Here is a 25389-nt window from a genome sequence, read left to right as displayed (position 1 = left end):
CACAGAGGCCGAAGCAGAGTAGAGAAACAAGTGTTCCCCTCTCATCAGGGCACTGCACCACCATGACCAGGAAGATGTAGTCACACCACCCGATGAGAGGTCTACAAGCACATGGAGGTAACTAACAAATACCCTGCTGAGGTTCTGAGAGTGTCTTCCCATCTAGCTGTGGGTTTGCAGACAGTGGAGCTATGATCAGGATGAGCAGCAGTAGAACGACCATTTTTCAAACATCTCTTCTTTTGCTCACTGCAGAGATATAGCTAATAAAAAATAAACTACACGACGTCTTCTACTCCATGCCAATTAAACCAAGGCAAAGAAATGCTACAAAACTAATCTACAACAATCACATTAACCATTTCACTCCTCTGTAAGGAGCAGCTCTGAACTTCTGATGCAACTCAGGATAAAGCCATTTTATCACAGCACAGATTTTTATTAGCTGGTTCCCACCAGATGGGCACTGCGGCCCTCTCACACAATGAAATCAGTAACAGAGAATCTTTACTGGAAGCTCAGAAACATGTTTACTTTATATACAAGAAAAACTTATTTACAGCAACCAACAGTAAACTATGTACAAAAAAAAAATACAAGAGACATTTCCATGGTAATCACTGTATAAATTAACGCAATAAATAGGAGGGAAGCAGGTCCCATTCTTAAGGCACAAAACCTTCTTCCCAAGACTGTACAGGGATTCACTTGCTTCCCTATGCTTTTGACAGGATCACAGGAATGGCGGGGAAACCCCTGAGGAACAACGGTTGGTGGACGATGATATAGACATGCAGTCACTGCTGACAGTTGTAGAAAAACATCATTTTTCATTCTTTCCTTTTTTTTTCTTTTTACAGTACACACATCTTAAGATACAAAATATTTTGTGTAAACAGTCTTTTTTTAAATCACATAGATAGTATGCACATTTTTAAATAATACTAAAACAACGAACAAAGCTTTCCATACGATATGGGTGCAGAAACATTCCCAGGACTAGCACTGAAGGCCTCGGCAGAGCTGAAGGCTCCCAGGTGCCCGGCTCTTGTGCGGCCCGGCCAGGCTAGCACCTCCGGGCATCAAGCGGCACAGTTCCCCTCTGCTGCAAAGAGCCGGCTCCTGCCGCAGCGGGGGACGCGTGCTCTCAAGCACTAAGATCCCACAAGCGAAACCAGAAAGACTGTATTAGCACTAACAGCCCTCCCAAAGGTAGCCCAGAGCAGGACGCTGCTGATAGCTGCTTCACGGGCCAAACACCCCTCGAGTCTCCATTGCATGCACTCCTACTGAACCAAAACGTCATAGCACAGGGTACGTTATTCCCCAGAATGTGCCATTAAAGCTAAACATCCAGGGCAGTGCCAGAATGTGAGATAACGTACTGAAACCTCTTCCTAGCAGAAGAAACCGTATGCCCAGCTCACTGCAGACGCTGCCCCAGCACCACTGCCAAGGCTGAGGGATGATAAATAGAAGGTGCTGCACAGCTTTCACATGAGTGGCATTTTTTAAGAGACTAAACATACGCGCGATATGTGCAGTTCTAGCTTCTCTCAAGCTGGTGTTTTACCTGAGACTGCAGGAGCGTCTCTTTTTTGGCAAAGCAGCAGATTTTTTTACTGTCTGGTTTTCTTTTCTGAGTTTCTCTCCCACAAAAACTTATCGGATGCCAGAAGAGGAACTCAGAATAATGTAGCCAGAAGTTCAGCCTGGCTCCCAACTTTGCAGATAGCTCTCACTGACATTTGACATAAATTGTCCCCATCTATTCACAAAATCTCTGCAATAGAAATCTGCATTATTCCCAGTGAGACACACAGAGCTACAACCTTTTTGTTAGATATAAACCTTAATACATATTTAAAGGCACGCAGGTTAAATGTGGATTCCATTTTCTAGCTCTTAAAAGAAGGCAGAACTCCCTCTCCGCCTCTGGTATGCAACAGACAGGAATATACTGGCTATGAACCCTTTGATAAAGTGTGCGCATACACAAAAAGGATCTGAACCCATCAACACGACAGATCATAAAAGAAATGAAGATTGGTCTGTGCAGGCATCATCACTCACAGCAGATGGCTAATGGCCATTGGGCCTCTACAGATATGGCAAGAATTAAGGAACATGCCTGAATCTATAAATTCTTTGGATTCCCCTGTTCCTCTGAGCAGGAAGAGTAGAGAGGAGCTGTTTCCATTGAGGCAAGAATGTAATCTCCCAGGAATTATGCAAGGGAAGTGCATATTGTTTATGCACATTTAACCATGAGGTTGCCTGGCGAAACTTCACAGCAGGAACAGCTCCTTCACCACATACAGGGAAAAACACAGATCTCGCCTCTTCTCCAGAGTTATCACCTGCCTTGTGCTCCAGTCTGCGCTCTCGGGGGCAGGCACACAAATGTCCTAACCATGCACACTCCTGGGGACAGGCAGCAGGCTGCACCTCACTGTCACCAGCAAGGACAGCTGCATCCTGGAGGTGTCCTTAGTAGAAGTTTCTCCTCATTCTCATGCAGATGCTGCTCTGTGCCTCAAAACGCAAGTGGAAAAATACATTATGTCTGCAATTCTTACTCATCTGATACCTCAGTAATTCAATACAGCAAGGGGGGGCTGTACTGATAAAGAAAAAATACGGCTATGGAAGCAATTGCCAATGTACAGATAGGAGAAACAAAGTCAAGGCAAAGCTGAACATATTTCTTGCTCAGTCCCCACAGTATTTATATGAGAAATTTTGCTAGCTGGATTAAGCGTGTTTAGTCTCCTGTTAACTTCTCATGAGTAAGCCCTGTCACTCGCTAGGCTGAGAGGAGATGTGTGGTGAATGACAACTAGTTAAAAACAGATAGGGAGAGTCAGAATAATCCTTGGTGAAATCTTAAAGAACACAATGGCGTTTGCCCAGCATGAAATCAGCCCATAACCTTTTTAAGCTGACAAGTCTTTACATAAAATAACTTGACTGCTTGTTGTTGGACTAGAGAGATGATGTCAATTTGATAAAATCCTTACAAATAACAAAGAAGAACAATGTCCTCAGGAAATTATCTTTTATGCCACTGTGTATCTGGCCATTTTTCTGTCTGCAGCCATAGCCAGACAGGTGCCACTCTGTAATAATGAAAGAAATAAATACATACAAAATGAGAAAGTAATTAAAAACTCCTGCTGTCTCTCCAGCTTTACAGCACTGAATGTTCCCGAATTCCCTTTGCAGTGATAAACGTGGCAACGTAACTATGCATGCTGGTCTTCGGGCTTTAACAGTCACTCGACTGGGGTCAGGCAATACAGTGGAAATTTGAAGGCCATCTAGGAACTCTGATTCAGAGGCACTAATTTCTCCATGCTCCACTGCTGGTGGTACCAAAGGCAATTTGCCAACATACTCCAGTTTTCATTACGATGCTCATCTGCTCAGTAACAACCCTCCTTCCCTCAGTGCTCTTACAGGAGCCCTGATGTTTGACAGCACATGGTATCTCTCTCAGGGGTACAACCCAGGAGGACTGAGCCACCCTAATCTTTTGGTACCCACCTTGGAGTGAAGGAGCAAGGCAGCAAGAGAGAGAAGCAAGGTGGAAAAGCCACTAGAACCAAGACAGGTGAAAAGATGCAAGTACTACAGATGAATTGTATCTTTTGTGACAGAAATAGTTTTCTGCACTGCAAGTTGAAGTAAAGAAACTGCTCTGTTGTCTGTGGCCACGAAGGTGGCACTAAATGGGCAGGAAGCTGCTCCTGGCCGTTGCCAGTCATGATGCTCCCCCCACCAAGACAGAGCAAATTGTTCCGTATCTCACTCCATTACATTACATCTCTCGCACAGCCCAAACAGCTAGTTAGCATTCCTCTCCCTTTCATCTGGTCTCCTGAAGATGAATTCAGAAGGGAGAATGTCAGAGCTGCTCTCCTGTAATCTTTTGGCTCTCCACAATTTTGTCTTTTCTTACTGCCAGGAATTTCTGAACAATTCTTTGCGATGCCTGAAAACCTAAAGGTTGTACCATTGCCACTGGCTGGAAGAGGAGAGCCAGGCCCTGCAGAAGACCCTGCAGCTAGTGCAAACTGCTGTTTGAACCACATGCATTGTTTGTTGCAAGGCATAAGTGAGTGAGAATCACTGGGTATTCGTCGGCAAGAGGTCTGTACTGGCTTTGAATTTCTGACGCAAATCACATGCAACTACAGGTGCATTAAAAAGAGATTAGTAAGAAACAAGGACAAGCTTTGTCCCACTTAAATGCTCTAAGATACAAGTGTGACAGACAGATGATTGGGAAAGTTTTGGGTCTGAAAAGACTGTCAGATGCTCCTGAACTAAGACTGGCCAATATATCTTTTGCCCTGAATAATTCTAGTGTGATGAAGTTATCCAGTAAAGGTAGCTGTGTTGCACTTCTCAGGAGTCCTGCACTGCCACCGGAACCACAACTTCCCATGTCAGAGGACATGGTTCTTCAAACAGCAAGTGAGTTTTCTTCCAGGAGGCTCTGCCTGACCGCAGATAAGGTGCCTCTCGACTGGATGAAGCCGTACCCCACAGGAAAAAAGGTAGCACCATGCTTGGTTGATATGAGCTCTGAACAGCTACAGTTTGGCTGTTCAGTAGAGTCAGTCGTGAGCACATCTGCTCTGTGAGGTGACTGCTGTGCAGTTAGGGGGAATGGTAGACACAGGCTGTGAAAACAGAGGCTAAACCTCGCTGGCAGGAGTACTGCGGCTCAGCTCCTTGATCCCGTGCAATATCCTCTTCATGTGACCCACTTTGGTCACACCCAGGTCCTGGAAGAAAAGAGCAAACCTTACCTTAGGAGAAAGGCAGGGGTGAAATTCCAGGTGGCCAAGCAATAGTTACAAACTAGTCAGCCAGTTACAAAGAGAGGAGGAAACCAACCAGACAGATTACAAACCTGATGGTTATACATGGAACCTCAAACCACATGTCAAAAAGCTACCGGAGCATGGTAGGTTAATGAACACAAAGCAGGCAAAGAGCAATGGAGAGAAACAATGGCAGACCATTAGCCGGAAATGCAAACTGCTTTGACTGTTAAAGGCCAAAGCAAGAGAACAGAAAGAGCATACAGATCTCAAGGACCTAAGCTAGTAGCCAAAACATGCAGGAAGAACCAACCCATCACTGGTCACATCAAATAAATGAGCGAACGCTTGGGTACCACACAACAAAACACAGGCCATAGCTGGATGGCATGCAGAGGAATCAGCTACACAGATTACAGCAAACCTCAGAACAGGAAGACGGACAAAATCACAAACGAAGATCCAAGCAAGGGGCATTCAACAAATGCCATGCACTACTTTACAACAAAGTATTTTTCTGCTATATGCAAGTCACCAGAACAACGATACAACTCTCCTGCACATGCAAAGAGCCACCACTTTCAATTTTTCTCAGTAGAGAAAGCATCTCCTGGTGAGGAGATGCAAAATTGTGCAACGTGGTTACTAAGCACTATTTAAAAAGATTCTCTCCATCTAGCAGCCTCATCAAAGACCACAATGATTTTTTTTCTTGTAACAAAGAAATGCAATGATCTATTTGTCCAGTGACTACAACATAAGAACCAAATTTTCCCAATCACAGCGTGTTCTGCAAAGATGGTACGGAAACTGAGAAGGTGAAAGCTTCCATTCCATCACTAAAATCAGAGACTCTCAAGAACACTACCTGCAATCTGCGTGCTGGACTGTATTAAATCTCCAGGAAGCTGTGGCAGAATTGGACAGCTGGTCCCTCAACTAGCTGTTCTACCTCCCTGCTATTAAAAATCAGGTGACCTGGAATGGTGATAAAATAAAACATTCATCTTGCCAAGGCACGTGGAATGAACAGCGGGCAGACCACTTCCAAGCACATTCAGCACAGAAGGTCATGCAGATGCAGCTGGCTATTTCTCATGAGCCGATCATGAAAGTACCTTGAGGTCCCTCCGTTCGAGGTGCAGGAGCTCAGAGCCCCGGACGTCATGCCGGATGAAGATATCCTTATACTCACAAAGACTGAGATGCTCAAGCCAGGCCGCAACCTCCTCCGTTCCCCAGAGGTGAACTGTTAGAGATGGAAAAGCAGGAGTGCACTGAGTACCCAGAATCCCAGAAGACAGTGAGAGATGAGGACACCATCAGCACTCAGTGCCAGAGAAGGAGGGCAAACAGTACCACAGCCTCAAACCAAGGGGAGGGCAAGGACTGGTAGCACGACCTGCAGTCTCAAACAAAGGAGGTAGGGCAGAGAAAGGTAAGAGGTGTTCTCTTAAGCAGAGGCTAGCTGCAGTAAAGCCAGGAGGAAGTGCATGGTTGTTTTGATACGCTCTTTAAAGTTTACCCCCGTGTTTAAGAAGACTAAGTTCATTGATATTCCTCTGCTTACAAAACAACAGATTCATAAAATATATCATGAAGAATCAAGTACAGATTATTTTGCTATTACATACAAGCATTTGTGCCCAGTAAACAAAATGGCAACCTCTCTCCCCAAGTCTGAGGGAGAGAGGAAGAGTTTAGACTTCCACCTTCTTGTAGAGCCTCTAAATAAGAGAATAATGAAGTTTGCAAGTTCTGGGAGGCAGTAAATGAGCACCAGCCTGTCAGACAGGAGGAGACTGTACCCACAACTCCATGGCAGAGGACAGGACCCAGGAGCCCACAGAACAGGTAGTACTTCTGAATTTTAGAAGAAAGTCTTCATAAGGAGAGTATAAACCAAAAATCAACTAACCCAACTGGAGAGAAAGTGTCTTGAATGGCAATTTGTTGATTCATGGCCAGTTTTTATCTACTGACCAGTAGGATTAAAGGTCAGGGTGCACCTGTGGTGATGCTGATCCCCAGCCAATTAGACATGAAACTTGATTAAAGCCTGAGGGTGAATCAATGAGAAAAACATCATTAACCATATCACAGAGAATTAGCAGTGAAAAGACCGGAGTTATGCGGACTTGGGCTCCACAGTCGTTTTGATACCTAAAATGCTAAAATCCGCAAATTCACTTCACTAAGCAACCCCCAAAATATCCCTGAAAACGTCTGGATGTAGGCAGAATTCTTCAGGGGGTACCTCCTGTTTCTGCTCAGGAATATTTGCATGGTACTGGGCGATCATGACTTAGACAGAACAGTGCAATAAGCTACGTTGCCACATGAAAAAGACAGACTAGACCTCCAAAAGGCAGATGCACGTGAAACAGAAGGAGGAGAGTATGTGAGAGGGAACAGACAGAGAACAGGCAGTGGTGTGACCACACTGGTGTGACAAAGAGACACAATGAATGAGCAGGCTTGGTACCCGGCAATCCCATGCTACTATGAGTCTCCTTATTTTTGTTGTTCTTCTCTTTTTTAAACTTGGTCACCAGCCGGAATTTGCCACTGCGGCTGCGTTTAGAATAATCCAGCATCTGGTTCTGTAAGAACAAAAAGGGAAAATCAGGCAAACAGTCATAAACTGATTCAACAGGACCAAGAGCAACAAGTACTGTCAAGCTCAGCTCCATGACCTTGTAAGAGAGGAAAAAAAATTCTAAACTCATTCTGATCAAGACAGGAAAGGAAACAGAGAAAGCTGATCCCATGTCAGGGAAGGGACCTTAGCAGGAAATTACTTTCTTTAGCCCCAGGGAGTCAAGTTTCCTTCTTAATGATTTTTTCTCACATCAGTCGTATAATCAAAGGAAGTCAAACACTCACAGCCAACTAGTGAAAAAGAGAACAGCTAGGGAAGTATAGCCTTAGTCCTCCTCACCTCCTCATCGCAGGGCTCCATAAGCTGCCACAGCCAAGGGATGTCTGCTAGTTTCCTCAGCTGGAGGTCCATGTCTGCCAGGGCTGCTTGGAGCTGCTCCTTCTGTGGAGGATCTAATTGCTGGATCAGAAATGGAAGCAAAGCAGAGTTAAAAGCCATATGGTAGAACACACAGTCAGGTCCTTGCCTTAAAATTCCTAGCTAACAAAGCAGTTCCTCCTTTTAAAATGAGGTGCACAGCAGGCACTCTGCCCAGATGTTACCAAGTTAATGATTTTCATCTTTTCTGAGCTCCAAACTCTGTGCAAGCTAGCTTGACTGCTCATCATGCCTATGTAGCAACACCATCCTAATTCCTCCATGGTAACATTTAAACTGACTTGTTACAAAGAAGACCAAGACCAGCAAAACGTTGCTTGCCAAGGCAACAGTAGGAGAGGAGAGAAAGTGAGAGGCTGCTTCACTCCTGCTTTGTGCTTCTTACCAGCGCCATCTTGCCCGCCAGCAGCAGCTCTGTCTCATTATGCAGGGCTTTGACATTATTCACCATCTCTACAACAAGGCTGCAGTTCAGACCCTGCAGGGAAGCAATTCATGCGCAAATTAAGCCTGGAAATGCAGAAGTCTGAGCAGTCAAAAGGAAGAAGTCTTAGACAAGCAAGGCCTACTTTTGGTCAATCAGAAAGAAAAACCAAGGGCTATGTATGGAACAAGGACAAAATGGGATATGCCAAGTGAGTGAAGTACCTCTGTAGACTTGGATTTAGCGTAGACTTTGTCCATAGACTTGGAGCTGGCATTGACAGCATGGGCAAGCTCCTGTTCCATGTCCTGATAGGATTGGGCTATTTCCCGAATGCTAAAGAGAGAATTACAGATTGCATCAGCATATGCTCAAAGCAGGAGATCTTTTCTGACTGGGTATCTCCTTTTAATACCCATCTGAGTGACAAGAGCAGGGATAAAGCATGGGAGGGGCACAGCCTCTGGCAAAGCAGGGCAATTCTCCCTGCTGTAGTGAGCATGCATAGGCAAAGCAAGGCAGATTTCACATGCACAACTCCAGGTGCATATTCAATTCTGCACACAAGTTGGGATCAGTTTGAAATACGATCTAGACATTTTAGTATGGCCATAGCGATGTGAAAGGCAGCTGCACATATGGCAGTTTAATTAACACTTCTCTGATGTGACTCTGGGAATTTTCTCCGAGAGGCCCAGATTAAGGAGCTGAATGTCCGAGTAAAGGATGAGCAGGTGAGCATACAGTGACTTCTTCCAGAAATCTCTGCTGGGCATCAGGGTTATAAGAACCCAACTTGTCATCTGAGCTCCTAGAGAGACCTTTGTTTCATTTCTGATAAAAATCATTGACATTCAAAGATAATGGGCTCTTTCAGAATTAAAGGATCCATGTTTGCTCATGAAAGTAACATTTTTTGTTCAGAATGACCTAAGAAAGTTTATTTGACTTCAGTCCTCGTGCAGCTGGGACAGTGCATAATGAACGATGCTACCCCCAGTGACATGGACCAGCACTGCAGAAGATAAGAGTGAACAGAAACATCTCCAGGAATAGGGAGTAGGACAAGAACTTCAGGCACCAAAGGAGGGCTCTATTCACCAGAAGCAAATTGAGTCCCACCTGTGGATCAGAGCACCTGCAGCTTGACCAAACTGGTTGATCTGGGTGGATTCTTCTTCGGACATGATTTCTGGTTGCAGAGAGAAAGAGGACGGTCGGGACAACTCACACTTCTGTTTGTCCTCCCAGGACTTCAGGGTGCTCTCAAATGCCTAAAAACACAGCAAGCAAACTATAAGATACCTTGTAAAGCTCCTATAAAAAACAATGGCTGTGCCTATGCCAGTAAAACATGTAGATCTGGTATAGACACTTTTCATCGCAGGATCCAGTTGTTCAGCTGCTTATAACTTTGCTAACTAGCTGTCTGGGCTGAAGTTTTCCATGCCACATGCTCGCTTTGGCTTAATTTTTGCTTAAGCCTACTTTTAGTCAAAATTGCTAGGCCAATTCTGAGGGCCAGACTAGCAAAATCCACCAATTCCCTATTGGCGGCAGCCTTTTCTTTGAGTAGCTATATCGCCTCAACACTTGCCTCAGGGCAAGGAGAGACAGATCAATGAGTGCAAGAAATGGCAAGAGAAAGGACTATGGGTGGGGAAGACTGAAATAGGAAGAATAATTCAGAGAAGATGATGAGGATAACAAGCAGGGGTGCGAAGCTTTCATGAAAAAAAAAAAAAAATCAGCATTTGGGGAGCCAGAAAAGGAAAGGAGATTGACTGTGATGGGTGGATGGGAAAGGGTAAGAAAATGGTAGTCATGGATCCTGGGCCTGGGCAGTCAAATGAGATGAGTACAGACTAGGTAAAGAGCACAGGACTAAGGGTAGAGAGAGAAGGTGGATGGAGCAGAAAAGCCAGTATCCACTAGAAAACAATTGCCTTTGGGGATGACCCAAGGTTCTGGGGACACACCATTTTCCTGCGTCTGCGAATACCTGTGGTAAAGCATTCCCTTCCCCTTCTGCTCCTCACACAGGACAAAACCAGGCTCTGTCAGCTCAGTACAAGCTATCTGCTGATCTCAACCTTGCTGATGATTCTTCAGTGGTCCAGATGAGGCCACATGGGGGAATTTGTTTTTCCATCTTCAGTTTAGGAAACTAAATGTCCCAAATCACATTTGAAAAAAGCTACCAAAGGTACAGGGTCACACATGTGAAGAAAGGACCCCATTTCATCTACTGCATAGGACAGATTTGCTCTGTGAAGGAAGGGGCGTGCAACAATGATTGAAATGACATCAGGAAAAATAAGGATATGCCCACAGTCAAGACAAAAGCTGAATGTTACTCTGAAAAACTGGAACCTCTTCCTCAGTGGCAATTCCATCCCTGCAAAACCCAGCTTGCAGGCAATGAGGAGTGGAATGGCACAATCATAATCATGGCTTCAGATGGCCCAACACACACAGCACACTCACTAGGGACTTGTGTGTCCTCTCTACCTCTTGTCCTTCACTCTGCCTTTCCCACCATACCCACATGTAGGTTGCCTCTCCTTTTCTCCCTCCCACCCTTACAGCAGGAATCTTGCTCCCTCTTGCTCTCTGTGCTGTCTCCTCCAGTCACTCCCTCTCAAAGTCTCAGTGTGATGTTGCAGAAGCTCACTGTCCCTTCAGGAAAGACTGTGCCCACTATTCCTGTCTCCTCCTCTCCCCAACATCCACACCAATACCCACTGTTCTCTCCCAGCTCAAGGGTAGGACAGGGCAATACTCAAGACTCATGACGGGGCTTTGTACGCCCACCTTTGCTTTCTTTTCACACCATCATACGTGTAACATCCTGCCAGGGAATGGGCCTCAGACCTGTATCAGGCTGCTTTCCCTTTTTCCTCTTGGTTGTTCTCTCTTTTCTTGTCATTCAGCAGGTAAGTCCTTTGCAGAGGACTTTGGTTTGCTCTGGAAGCTGGGTAAAAGGGCGTTATGCTGGAAAGTATTAAGAGCTGCTATCAACTGAACTGTTTATCCATGGACAATTACAGAGTTGGGGGGAACCATAAAGCCTGTTTGTGTCACAGCAAGGCCTTTATCCTCTCCTTTGGCTTACCACCATTCAGTAACACAGTAAAACTACAAGGACGCTTCCTTATGTGCTGGTACTCATCAGATATATTTGAAAATTATGAGATGAGACAGACACACATGGCTGAACAAGGCGTAAGACACTGCTTTACTTGGTCAATGAAGTAAAAGCCACGTATTGAACAATAATGAGAAATTAAAATACTGAACAGCTGAATCTAGACAATCCGCAGCACTCAGTGAGACAGGCATCCTGTGGGAAAAACAGCATGCAAGCGTGTTAAGAAACGCTGTCACAAGGCACCTAGAAAAGGAAGCAAAATAAGCTTGCATAAACAACCTTATTTCTGCGATTTCCCAAGTGGTGAATGCAAGTTTAATCACGTTCTTTCCAAAAAGTTTTATGGTGTATAGCAAAATATGCTTCTTACATTAACAAAGATAAGCTTTCATGTGTGGCCATTGCCACGGTCCCCAGGAGCATGTGACATCAAAACATGTGTGTACTACAAAGTGCACACAAGGCTGCTCTTACCCTGTCTCGGGTGAGGGTCTGTGCTCTGTTCTTATGAACAATCCAAATGTAACCTGGAGGCTGGATCCAGGCTTCCCCATCCACTTGCACGGGAACTCCTTCTTCTCCCAGGATTGCTATCTTCACCGTCCGACACTGCAGGAAGTGATTGCATCAGAGATGCTCTAAAATGTTGGTTTTCCAAAAGCACGAGACATTCTCTTTCTTGCCAAAGCACTTCTCCAGCTACTGTAGCTTTGGTGCTACTAGAGGTGCCCATGCCTGTGTGTGGCAGGGCACGCCTCGCCCTTGTGCCGCAGGGACCATTTGCTGTGTCTTTGGACTAATCTGTATTTGAACTGGTGGTCTAACTTGTACCACAATGAATGCTAACAAACAATTCCATGCCCAAATTACCCCTGGACATGCTCATTTCACCCTGGTGGATACTCTTTCCATGGATAAGAAGGAGCACAAAGGAGGGCTTTATGGACTGAAATTGGCAAAAAGACCACAAGCTGGAGATGGGGGAAGCAAGAAGAGGTCACAAAAGCAATTGATACCTGTGCAATCCGGTGATGCTGTAGGTTTATCACTCGTGACACTGCCATCTGCATGCTACCAAACACTGCGACCACCTCCAAAATCTTGTCATCAAAGGAGGGGGCTGTAAATGTCTAGCCAGATAGAAGGAAGAGAGAATTCAGCTGACATGCAGCTCTGCTGGAGAGGTTTCCTTTACCCCCTATTGGTGAAGATTTGGGGGTTGGCTTTCAGTTGTGCTTTTTAAACTGTATAAAAATTAACAATGAGGCTAGAAGGTGAAGATCTGCAGTGAGCTAGGAGGGAGAAAAAGGAGCTTCCAACAGCAGCTAACACAAAGGCTGTAGGCTAGAAGGCAATAATTATTCTTATGAGAGTAGACACTTTTTCATCTCAAATAATACAATGTTTCTGACTGGATCTAACTCCCTTTGTCTTCAAGGGGCTTTACTTCTCAGGCAGTCTGAGGGGAGAAGGTCAATCTAGAGCACTTCCGGAAGCCCAAATGCTCAGGACAGCATGCGTATTTTTTCTAAATCACTACAGACTGCTTGGCTGCAAAGCTGCTGAAGACTGGACTTCAGTATCCTATCCACTTCACAGAGAAAGTACATGCAGACAGGCCCCTTGCTCTCTTCTTCCAAGCACTATTCTCAGGGTCTATGGCTCCAGAAGCAATAGTACATAAAAACATTTCCTGGATTGCCTTAGAGAATACTCACATCATCTTCCTTGGTTCCCCCCCAGAAGTTGGTGCCTCCTGCATAGCTGGGAATGTTGAGTACGGCGATTCCCTGGAGACTGGGCAAAGGGATTGGCCTCCCATCGCACTACACAGAAAAGAAGGCGACACTACTCTCAGCACAGCAGGAGAACGCCCCTCCTGCCAGAGCATGTCCTCTAAGAACAGAAAACAGCCTGCACAGCTTAGTAATAAATTAATTCAGGTTTCTTCCAGTTTATTCTTCACCTAATGGAGTAGAACATATCCATTCACATCTCATGAACCACCTCTCCTCTGGCAGAGGGCAGTTTTAGAGCGATACTGTTGCTTCTTTTCCCCAAACAGGAACAAGGCACACCTGAGAGGCTTGGCAAAACCTCTTGGTTTATATCTCCAGAAAGGGGAATAAAACTTCTGAAACACCTATACAGACTGCTGTGATGAGGGTCTCCTCTTGCAAGCTACCTGTTTATGCTGTACGTGGCCCATACCAGAATATTTCTTTTCCAGTTCAATGCATATTATAGTGTAGTCAAAATAAGAGCTTGCCACTGCACCTACTAGCTAAAATGTCGTGTTCACATGAGATACCACATGTAACATGACAATCTTATCTATGCTGAATACTGAGTTGGGGACAGCTAATACTTTCCAGCATGATGACGCTTCCCTTACAGGCTGGGAATACAAGTTATCTTCCAGAACCAGGAAAAGGCACTTTTAGGTAGCTCAGGGTGAGATACAGCAAGCACACTGTATCAGGCAGGGAAGGGAAACAGCCTAACGTCACCAAGTAGAATCACCATGCCAAAGCCAAAGTGTCTGAAGGAGATGCAATTAGGCATCCCAGATTTAGCAACAGGAGGGCATGCTAATTTCTCACCTCCAGCAAGACTTTCTGCTCCAGGTTTTTGTATGTTCTGTGTAGCAGCTCCTTGGTCCCCAATACTCCATACCACATCATGTTTTTGGTACGACTTCTGAGGGTGCAAATCAAAAGAGAAAAAGTTAGCATAAGCATTTACCTTTTCACTTAGAGCGAAAACCACCCCACACTGAAACGGTACCTTCTACGTCCTAGAACACAAAGGTGTTTTGCTTCCAAAAGGGTCAAGCACTCAAAATGGTCATTGCTTGTGCTAGGAAACTACTTCCCTTTAAATAAATGTCAGGTAGGAACTGAGGATGACTGAGTAACACACATTATCAGAAACATACACAGATTCCCCTGGCACAGAACTTGTCTATCTCATACAGCAGGACACCAGAGAGGTGGGTGTTGGTCTCTTCTCCCAAGTGACTAGCAACAGGACAAGAGGAAATGGCCTCAAGTTGTGCCAGGGGAGGTTCAGGCTGGATATTAGGTAAAATTTCTTTACAGAGACAGTGGTGACACACTGGAACAGGCTGCCCAGGGAAGTGTCCAGGGTCACCATCACTGGATGCGTTTAAGGAATGTGTGGACATTGCATTGTGGGACATGGTTTAGTGGGCATGGTGGTGTTAGTTGATGGTTGGACTTGATGATCTTACAGGTCTTTTCCAGTCCTAGTGATTCTATGATCAACAGCATTTTGCAGTATTAGCTCAAGTATAGCAAATGTACCAATTCCAGGCTACACAAAGCATCCTGCAGTTGCCCAGGTATTCAAAAGGCCAAAACCTGTGGTTTGTACTATCAGCCTCTGTGGCGTTTAGAGCTGAGGCGAGATTCTCTCATAACTAAATAGCAAGCCCAGGAGAAAAATTGGTGAATGAGATCATGAAGTGAACAGAACCAACGCACTAAATCCACACTGACGTAGCTACTCAGAGATCTTATACTAGCCACAACAGCATAACGAATCAGTAATAAATTAGTAGCTAATTTCCTCCATCATGATTTCAAACCTTGAAGGAGGATTATGCAGACAAGATTGACAATATACCTGTTCAGCACACTTGTACACAATCGGCTTCAAAACTGCACAGAAACACGAAGTGGTTTCAGTCACTTCTGGCAGTAGCCAAAGGCCAGCCAAAGCCAAACCCACCTGCATTTCTCTGGGTGCTCATCACGTTTGTTGTTGAAGTCCAAAGAAATCTTTGCATCCAGTCCAATTCCAAAGTAATTATTCATGACACACTTCTCTGTGTAACATTCACTGCCAAACAAAAGAACAAAACTCTTCACTCCTAAGTCCACGTACCATTTGGTACACATCTCACATGGCCACCTCACAATTCTGTTGCATGAAAAGGAGAAGAACAAGAAGGCTATAAGCCAACGTGCTCTGATAAGCACTGCTGGGAACTGCCTAAAACTCACAAAGAATACCATAAAAGTGGCTGTTGAGCAGAGGTCCCCGGCCTGCAGTCTCTGTCCGTAAGACTTCGTGGCCACAAGATTTGCAGAGGAATTAGCCCCTTGCCACAGAAACATATTCAGAAGCCTACACTTCATTTACAAAAAGCTATGTTGCTGGTCTCACAAAACATTAGCAATGCTAATGGCTTATGTGTATATATATTTTTTTTAATATGTATATGTATTTACAGAGCCTGGCAAATGAGCTCAAAAGTGTCAGCTACTCATCTCAGGGGCCCCGAACCCTATGAAAAAACCTTAAAGTCTGTATCATTGGACTTTTACTGTTAAACAGTTTAGCAGAAACAGCCTGAGAAAGTCTTCACGTCACATTTCCCAACTGCCTCCCCTGTTGTGGCCTGCCCATGACCTTTCTCGGGCTTCCATGCTGTAAGGGTAGTGATTCCCCCACAGGTTACTGTCTACTAACTGGAAGCTGGAGTAATCTCTGAGTGTAGGGAGAAGACTGATCTAGATTTCATTCTCACCTAAAACCTAAAAATCTTCGACCATGACTCAGATGTGTCACTGTGTGTGTAACTAAATAAGCTGATCCTCACTGGCACCCAGCATATGAATTCATTTACATAACTCTGGGCTGCTGCAGTCCATTGTTGAGCACTACAAACTAATCTACTTCTCTGCTGAGATCCATTTGGAAACACCCACTCCCCCCCTTCAACCTCCTGGGCATACTCACAGATTTTCAGGCTCAGAGTTAAAGGGATCAGCATGGATCAACAATCGGCTGATGACAGAGCTCCCAGGCAAAGAACCAGACATGCCAGCACGGATATCTGTAGGAAAATTGACCACAGGGAAGAGTGTGATTAATAATAAGCAGAAAACAGGTAACTTCAATCTCCGAGACTAGACGACAGGGCAGAATATATTAACCCTTCTCATTCACTGTGGAAAGCAGATAGCAATAGTGCTTTCTTCCACTCCAGAAGGCTTAGCTCTCTCACTACAGAGAAGGGTTTCTGGGGGCTGCCTGCAGGGTTTCTGATTAACAGGGTATCACTTAAGGCCAGCAGCACAGTTGTACAGGCACATAGAAATGGGAAATTGGAGTGTATTCACTGCAGTAGCTTTTTTGTTCCAAGGTGAGACATGCAACGTCCTTGCTTCAATGAGTAGAGAGGAGTAGGACTGAAGCTATTCTCCAAGTTGCTCAAGAATTACTGCCTCCTGCTTCTTAAATTATTAGCTGGCGAACCACAAACAGTAGCTTTGTCAGAGAGAAAGGAAATTACCTGCTTCCAGAAGAAACAATTTGAACAAGTACTTTGGGGGAAGAGGTGGAAGGACCCCACCACAGTGATGGGGAGAAGCTGCTACACAAGATGTGGGAGGCAGGAATTCTGCTGGGTCTGTGCACCTCCAGTGACTTCAGCCTTCACATGAAGGGACTGCTGCTCCCAGTCTATGGCTGCCACTCTTCAGAAACCTCTCTCAGCAGCATCCTATCAGCCTTCTCAAGGTTACTTTGAGCTCAGTATCTCCTTGTAAATGGCATCTAAACTCTGCCACTGCACAGTGTTAATAAAAATCTGCGTCTAGGTCACAGCTACAGACTGGAAACTGTTACGGCTCCCTCCAAGTCTCCGCTTTTCAGCCCTAGTGGAAAGTTATCCACGAAGGGATTTCTCCCCAAGTGGACTCTGCACAAACGGACATCAGGCAGGACAATTTCATGTTTTCATGTGGGGACTGCAGCCTGCGCTGCTGTCATCCATGCTCCAGTTGGCTGCCTCAATGGGAAGTGGTGGGTGTTACACTTACTTGGGTAGAGGATTTTTGTGTTCAGCATTGGCAAGTTGTCCCGGTTTCCTGTCTGGGGAGGAAGAGATGCAGAGCTGCCCAGTGACAAACTTCCTTTGTTTATTAGTCTTTCGCAAGGAGACTTGGACGCTGTAAAACACAACACAAACATGGCTATTGACAAACATAATGCTGTGATTCAGACCAGCACATAGCAGCACAGCCCGAGCAGCAAGACTCGGTTAGGAATCACTCAACAGCAAAACACTCTAGCCACCATAAAACAAAGAGTTGACAGAACCAGTCATTAAGGGACAGAGGTATGACATATGCGCAGCCAGAAAACCTCACAGATTGGAGGTACCGAAATGCCACGTGCAAATATTAGAAAGAGATGAGAAAAAGCTGGTGCCAGCAGCACAGCAGACAGAGTATCTGGCTCCCAATCAACACTCAGATAAGTTCCAATATATTTGAAGTGATCAGGGATCTCTAACAAATTGCTCACATAACGAAGTTATTAAAGCAAACTGGCTTCCGTTCTCTGTCACCTGCAAAGGATGGCAGGGGCTTACAGGGAAATGTCATCAGGTAGATGACATGAAAAATGCTCAAGACTGTCCTTGTCCAAGCACTGAAAGCCAAGAAAACCCAGATTACCGGCTAAGGTGCAAGAAAATTTCTGAATCCTAGGCTCCATATACTAACATGATGGACCAGCCATCAGAGATGTAGTGAAAAGTGGGGTGTATAATGCACAGGCTAGAGCATAGAAACGTGCAAGGCCTGGCATCTGAAAAGCAATCATTCAAAAATTAGAGAAAAACAGAACTTGGAAGATAATACACGTAACACCTCCCTCGCTTTTTACAACAGAATAGTAATTCTCAGGCAAGATCCGCATGGTGGCAGCCCCGGAGCAGTACCTTTCCGCTGGCTCCTCCCTTTGGACACTCCATAACTGCTGCTGTGTGATGACTGCAGGGAGATTTTATCTTCGTTCCTCAGCTCCTTACTCTCTTCAGAGGCTGAGAGACTAAGGAGGAAGCCCTCTTGCTCTTGGGTCTGGGCGTTCTGCTCATCTACAGCTGTAAGGAGAGAGACAGCAGGTGAGTGCCTCACAGCTCTTCTAGCAAGGAACACTTTCCACTGATGTCAATAACAATAGGATGGGACTCTAAAGGCCCTGATTCCTTAAAGGAAAGAACAGGAATAACAAAAAGCTTTCCTATATAATTTGTCTCAACTAAGCTCTGCTCTGGAGAGCTTCTGGAACTGGACTGGCTTAGCCTCCTGTTTTATTTGCTGAGCTTTTTAGTAGTGAGGCTCTAAATAGAAGTGTCCACCTTGAATGCTACAGGCATCAGGCTTCCTGAGATGTAAACTGTGCTACAGGTGATGGGCTTCCATTTATTTGCATTTAGATGTTGCCAGAAATTCTAACCAGATGGACATTAAATGATAAATTTAATGAATTTTCTGTTTGCTTAATCTGTACTGGGGCAATAGGATAAGCCACTTGAAAAGGCCATAATATAATCAGGAGGATGACAATAGCAGTGGTAAAAAAAAAAAATAAAAACAAGAGAAAGAATCAGATTACATACATTGGAAGAAGAAAAACAGTTTGGAGAAGTTGAACAAATACATTTGAAACATAAGCCCAAGAGCTGGTCAGAGTTAAATGCTAGCATGTTGCCTAAAGAAATCAAAACTTCCTTTGCATGTAATCAATAGACCTTCCTCCCCAGCAACCCCTCACAGGGCACAGCTCCGTGAACAGCCCTGAGCTGATTTACCAGCTCACTGCCTCTGCAGGGGGACGAGCCCCCCTTCATTCAGTCTCTTCCCCTCCCTTGTGCTGTCTCTGGATTTCATCAAAACTACCCATAAGGCTATCCAACTCACTAAGCCCAGCAGAAATATAAACTCTTCTTGCTGGATTAAGCAGATTGGTTGGGCTCCAAAACAACTCCAACAAACATCAAATTGGCATAAGGTAAGTAGCAGCAAAGTGGGGCAGCAGTGAGGTCAAGACCTCTACTTCACCAGAAGTAGGTTGTTTGCTCAACTTCCATCATCTCATATAATTTCACCTTCAAGACAGGTTGTATAAAATACTGCTGTGCTGGAAATCCAAGCAACATTGCAATTATCTGTAGCTGACTACATAGTTGTTCGTAGTGCACGTTTAGGTGTGCATGGGCGTCACATCTGCAACTTCAACGCTTTTATCTCCAGTAATAAGCTGTTAAGTACTTCCTTTGGTCTAAGTTAAACCACTGAGTTTATGACTAACATCTGGGAGACTGACGCCTTTCGAAGGAAATGAAACTTTGAGCTATGGGTGTGAGTGGCTGGAGAGAGATAAGGGTCAAGATGTGGAGAAGAGGGTCACCTGCCTAGGAAGTTACATTGGAATAGAATTGATTTGCATCAAGGTGCAGTATTATAACATTTTCCCAGTGACAAACCTAGTTTAAGAAGTTCCTGCCCTCTCTTGCAGTTGTACCACTGCACTGTTTTGCTGGGCTGTACTATAAAGAGATTTCTGAAACAATCCAAGTTAAAATACTTAAAATACTTTCTTCCCAAGTATTTTCAGATCTGTTTTGCAGCAAGGCCCCACAAACAGTTGCGCTGACACAATTGTGGTATGGGTGCGGACAGGCAGGAAACCCAAATGAACAGTGTGGGAGGGTAAGAACTTCCTAAACCAGCCCTATGGGAGAGAACATACCTTGAACTTCAGGCTCATTTACCAAGCAATGTTTCAAACAGGTGGGCTTGCAGAGATGATACTGAAACTAAATAGCCAGGCTTACTGCATAGGTTCTCTAGCTCAGGAAAGCTGTTTGTAATAAAGAACCCTACTCCCCTCTGGAATAGAGGAAATTTATACTTCTCAGGAGCCTGTAACGAGTCACAAGCAGGACTCCTAACAGGTTACCTTTTTCTGCATGCTCTATTATCTGACGAATGGCTTTTTTCAAGCTGTTGGCTCTCAACATGAGCTGTTCTCGAGGACGAAATATCTGGGGCCGTGCAGTACATGATGAGCCCACTGACCGGTCGCTAGAAGAATCACAAGCACTGCCTGACCCATCACCATCTTCGGTTTCCTCTGCAATGGTGGGAGGAGGGTTTGGCAGAGATGAAGATGCTTGAGATTCATCATTCAGTGTCTTCAGCAATGAGTCCAGCTTCTCCTTCAGGACAGAGCACTACAAGGTGAAGAAGAATATTTGAGTAGAACTAACAGTAGACTGGGTAGCTCATTCTTTTAGTGCTTGCTGAACTGCTGCTGTCCTAGTTCTCTGAAAACAGGACAGTTTTCCACTTCAGAAGTAGAAACCCAAACAATTTTTCCAATTTTACCTTCCTGGCCATGACCTCTGATTCCTCTGAGCTTTCTGTTGCCTTCTCATAGGCTTTCCCTACACGAGCCACAAAATCCTTCACGGTCTCACAAAGCACCCTAGACAAAGAAGGTAGTGAAAACAAAGTCACACAAGGATTGTCTCAGGATTTTCACAGTGCAACTTTCACTTAGAGCAGTTGTCCTGTAGGTACTCACTTGGCTGAGGAGATGACCACCGAGTGTTGGTCAGAAGTCAAAATTTTGGACAAATGAGCAGCCACAGAGTCTTCATAGAAGAGAATCTTCTGCACCTGATGACAGTCAAAAACAAGCCACTGGGGTGCTGCTTCCCAACATTACAACATATGCTATGTTACCCTGGCTCCCCAGAGAGTACCTACGATTCTACAGGTTCTTTTTGCCCTGGAAAATTTCTGCGGTCCAGGGCTCAGTTACCCACTGAAGATCCGAATCTGATGAAGAAACTAATTGTGAACCTAGAAATCATCAGCAGTGCAGTTCTTAGAGTCTCTGATTAACTATGCATCTAAAATTGTTTTTCTATGGTTTTTATGACTGCTATGCAGCTTTCTACAATTTCAACATGGTGTCATGACAGCAGATAAAAGTCGATAATTTCCTCTCTGTCCTGTTCCAAAGCATTTTCCTCCCATTCCCCATTACGGTTGTTGACTCTGGTAACCCAACCTCCATCCTTCTCCGTAATACTTCATTGACTTAAAGACCCAGGATCTTTGTAGCTCCTGCTTCACCCAAGTCATAGCTCAGGCCTGCTCCATTTGAACTCAACCACTGCCTCCTATCTTGTCTGTTCTGAGGCCATGGCTCCCAGTACCCTGCCCTCTGCACCTCATGAAGTACCTCAGAATCCTCACTGAAATCTTCAGTGACTGTGGAAGTGGAGGCCTGGCGAGGGAGTTTGGTTTCATACACCATGATGCTCCACCTGTTGAAAAGCAGACATCATAGCTGTCAGTATAAGGCAGATGATTTCTTGCTTTATCCAAAGGACATAGCAGGTTAGAACCTCAAATTGCACTTTGGCAGGGGCATGAGTGACATAAGGAAGCCACAGGGTTGCAATGGAACTGCAGAGGGGCTGAGCTGGGGGGAAAAGGAAGGGATGACACTATGAACAAGTATCCTACAGCACAAGGACCTTCTCTGTACTTCTTCCCTCTCCCACAGAAATTCTACAGGCATTACTTGATTCAACCTAACAGATGCCAAGATGCAACTCTGAAGACAAGAAACATTTTTAAACGTACAAAGATATATAGGCGATATCAATACTAGGGGTAAAGATGTCCATTTCTGCATTCAGCTTTCATTTCTAAGCCAAACTCAAGATAAATTGGTTCAAATTTACCAAGAAAAAAATTAGCTTTAAAAAAACCTAAATCTATCATGACTGTAAGGCTGTCAAATTCACTTGACAAGAACTCTGGAACACAAGAGACGACACTGGACATCAGACAATTCCACTCATTACTATTCTGCAGCAGTGACATAGAAAGTCAGGGTACCTTTTGTTGTTAAAGGGTGACAGGGGATTATCGAAGAAAAAACATTAACTGGCATTAGTAAGAAGTGCAGCAGCTGGGTAGAATCAAGAACTGCACAGTTCTCCCAGAAGGGTATTTTCACAGAACTCTTGAGCAGGAGAGGACGTTAGTGACGGTTACTCACCTGTCCAGCATTTTGGTACTGGCCCTCTCCAGCTTCTCCAGGATCTGCGGGAGCTGGGTATCATCATCACAAGCAGACCCCCAGCCTAACACACGGGCAAGGTCATTTCCGGTTCCCAAGGGCAGCACTCCCAGCTGGCACTGCATTAGAGAAAAGGAAACCAAACTGGTATTCAAATGGGAAAACACAAGCCACAAACAGCCACAAGTAACATGACTGATTCCTTACACAGATCAGTCATTGAGAAACAGCTAGTCCCAGAGAGAGGAGAAAGTAATTGGATGGGGAAAACAGCCAGAAGAGCATGCAAGTAAGGAAATATTTCCTCTACTTTTAAGTTGTTAATTGAGAGAGCAGTGCATTACAGCTACCATCTCGAGGAGCATCCTACTAAAAGTAACCCCTTCTGCAGATTCATTTATTTAACCGTCAGGTGGTGCTATTGCTTTTTTTGTAAAATTAGCATGAACATCTTCAAGACAAAATGGAAACAAATTGAACACTGTATGATAACCTCTACTCCAGTGAAGTTTCTGTCTATTCCAGGACTCAGAAACAACACCACGAGAATTAAAGGGAATAGATGAGGAGCGCTACCCTTGTAGAACTCCCAGTTTTCTAACTGCAGCCCTTTCTGAGTATAAGTCTCTGTTGGCAATGGAGCAGGAGTAACTCAGAGCTACTCCAAAAGGAGGATGTTGTAAGAGGGAGTTGTGGGGGAGCAATGGAGATAGGAATAATGAATCAGTCCGGTACTGCTTCTTGCAGAAAACTAGTGCAAGAACACTGCTGTGGTAAGCTGTCAGCGGCTTCAGTCCTGGGGCAAACAACATCTGTATGATCAAAGAAAGTCCTCTTCAACCCATGCTGTTGTTATTCCTTCATCCTTTCATCCAACCAAGCTCGTTGGGCAGGTACCTGCTTGTGAAGATTGAGGCTATCAATTTCGGAGAGAACCCAGCCAACACTTCCATCCCCACCGCAAACTAGAATCCGGAATGTGTCAAATTTCTGGAATAAGCGCAAACTACAGAGAAGGGAAAGAAAAAAGCATGAGAGAAGAACAATCAGCTGTTATAGAAAGAAATGATAAACAATTCCAATCTAGGTAATAAACATGGCAGATTTGCTTAAAGTAGGCTCTGATTTCGCAATGAATATGGGCCACTGTCAGATTACAGATTAATTAAAAAGATTATAAATAAGGAATTATAAATACTGCTAAGCAATTTACAATGGCTATTCACTACAAAAATGTCCCAGACATACTCCTCTGCTAAAGCAGGGCACTTTCATCTGAACAGAAGAGGAAACAAGCATGTGATAGCTCATTATCCATTGAATTAATTCCTTTTTGCAGATTTGCTGCGTTCAGCCTAACACTAGTTATTTGTCACTGTTTGGAGTGCTCTGATGTCACTGCCTTCGCACTGAAGGCCACACCAATTAAAGCAAAGCCTGAAGAGTGGGTACTTTATGCAGTCATTCAGTAAGCAGACAACTGTAAGAGGATGTAAAGCCTCACAAGCTTTACTCCTCCTTCTGGGAAAGCAACATAAATCAATGCTCTGGCGCCTTGTCTGTCCTGCAGGCAAGCAAAACAACTCACCAGCAAGACAAGTGTGAATTTCTCTATTCACCCTTTTCAGAATATTAAAAATAACCTCTCCTTAAGCTGTTTGAAACGGTGCTTCTTACTGAACATCTTCCAGAACTACTGCCTGCTTTTATTTTGGTTTTGTGTTTTTTTTTTTTTTATTATTACCTAAACAGGATTTACTGTTGTACATGAAAATCCTTATTTCTTCAAGCACTGTTGACACATGAAAAATGTCTATCAGAAATGACAAAATCTTATGGTACAGTTTGACTGGCACCACTTGAGAATATTTAAATTATTAAGAAGCAACCTTTACCCTGTACCACCATTTCCTTTTTAAGAAAGCAAACAAGAGTAGCTGTTTTAGAAGTGTGCACCACAGCCTGAGAAAATAATTCCCTCCCTTCACTCCTCTCCTGCTTAAAAGCAAAATCCTCTCTACAGTCAGTCCAACTGGGGAGGAGAAGAAGAAAACTATTTAATTTTAAAAGTTTTCTATATATTATTTATCAGCCAAACACATCCCCCAGACAGCATGCTGCAGTTTGAAAGGCCAGTGTTTTACAATGCACTACGGCAAGAAACCACAGCAGTTCTCAGCCAAGCAGAGCCTACCAGTCAGTCATCCAGGAGTGGACAGTCCCAGATTTAGCACCTTGCATCTACAGGTCTTAGTCATGGACTTTGAGTCACATTTAGAAAAATATGAAGGAAAGTCACCTTGTGCTGGCTCTTACAATAAGAAGCACCCATTCATGACAAAAGTTACTCAAATCTGATGCAACAGAGAAACATTTGGAGGGAGCAAACTAGAGACAATTATTTTTTTTTAACCAGAGTTGCAGAAATACACTAAAGGAATTTACTCCACAGCGCTCACTTGTTTTTTATCCCTAGATATGCTAGTGTAATCTGGTAAACAAGCCTGAAATGTCATCTAGGTCCCAGGGCAGAACCAACTTTACCAAAAGCATTTGTAAGATATGTTTTCCCAATATCACCATAAAATCTTTAAGGAATGGAAGTTTCACATACTTCCCAGGTAAGTTATTTCTGGATAAATCTCATTTTGACAATATTCATTTGCTATCTATGACATTTGTCTGTTCACCTGATTTAACTCAAGCTAACTCTCATTAACAGCACATCAGGATGCCTGTTACAAGCCTGTTTGCTGATAAGTTTTCTTCTGGATTCAAGCTTTCCACGCTTGGTCTTCTTCCAGGGGAGTGTTTCTGAAATTCCTCCAAAACCCCTCAAGCTTTCCTGCTGTTTGTTACTGATGAATGGAAATAGTAACATTTTTCAACAACATTTTTTGTTTTAGCGAATCAATAACACTAAACACAGAGAGGGGAAAACCCCTCCAAACTTCCTATGTGTTCAGTCTTCTCTGAGGAATAGGTTCCTTGTTATATTTGAAGATGAGCTTATAATCAA

General features: G+C 44.2%; 1 protein-coding gene across 1 annotated transcript in view; it reads right to left on the bottom strand.

Annotated features, from left to right (window-relative positions):
• Positions 1-482: 482 nt before the first annotated feature.
• Positions 483-25389, bottom strand: part of DGKD (diacylglycerol kinase delta) — a 29794-nt gene continuing 4887 nt past the window's right edge. Inside the window, exons 7-27 of the mRNA XM_009817893.2 lie at positions 23268-23376; positions 22350-22489; positions 21522-21606; positions 20856-20950; positions 20657-20756; positions 20229-20502; positions 18205-18366; positions 17300-17428; positions 16215-16311; positions 15201-15311; positions 14051-14147; positions 13166-13273; positions 12464-12577; positions 11922-12056; positions 9419-9570; positions 8521-8632; positions 8258-8350; positions 7774-7893; positions 7318-7435; positions 5951-6081; positions 483-4793 (exon numbers count right to left, since the gene is read on the bottom strand). Coding sequence (XP_009816195.2) covers positions 4704-4793; positions 5951-6081; positions 7318-7435; positions 7774-7893; positions 8258-8350; positions 8521-8632; positions 9419-9570; positions 11922-12056; positions 12464-12577; positions 13166-13273; positions 14051-14147; positions 15201-15311; positions 16215-16311; positions 17300-17428; positions 18205-18366; positions 20229-20502; positions 20657-20756; positions 20856-20950; positions 21522-21606; positions 22350-22489; positions 23268-23376 — 2572 coding nt within the window. The 3' untranslated portion in view covers positions 483-4703. The remainder of the gene's footprint in view (positions 4794-5950; positions 6082-7317; positions 7436-7773; positions 7894-8257; positions 8351-8520; positions 8633-9418; positions 9571-11921; positions 12057-12463; positions 12578-13165; positions 13274-14050; positions 14148-15200; positions 15312-16214; positions 16312-17299; positions 17429-18204; positions 18367-20228; positions 20503-20656; positions 20757-20855; positions 20951-21521; positions 21607-22349; positions 22490-23267; positions 23377-25389) is intronic.

The sequence above is a fragment of the Gavia stellata genome, chromosome 11, assembly GCF_030936135.1.
Source record: "Gavia stellata isolate bGavSte3 chromosome 11, bGavSte3.hap2, whole genome shotgun sequence".
NCBI classification, from domain to species: Eukaryota; Metazoa; Chordata; class Aves; order Gaviiformes; family Gaviidae; genus Gavia; species Gavia stellata.
The sequence above is the reverse complement of the archived record's forward strand: the minus strand, read 5'-3'. Positions and strand labels throughout refer to the sequence as shown.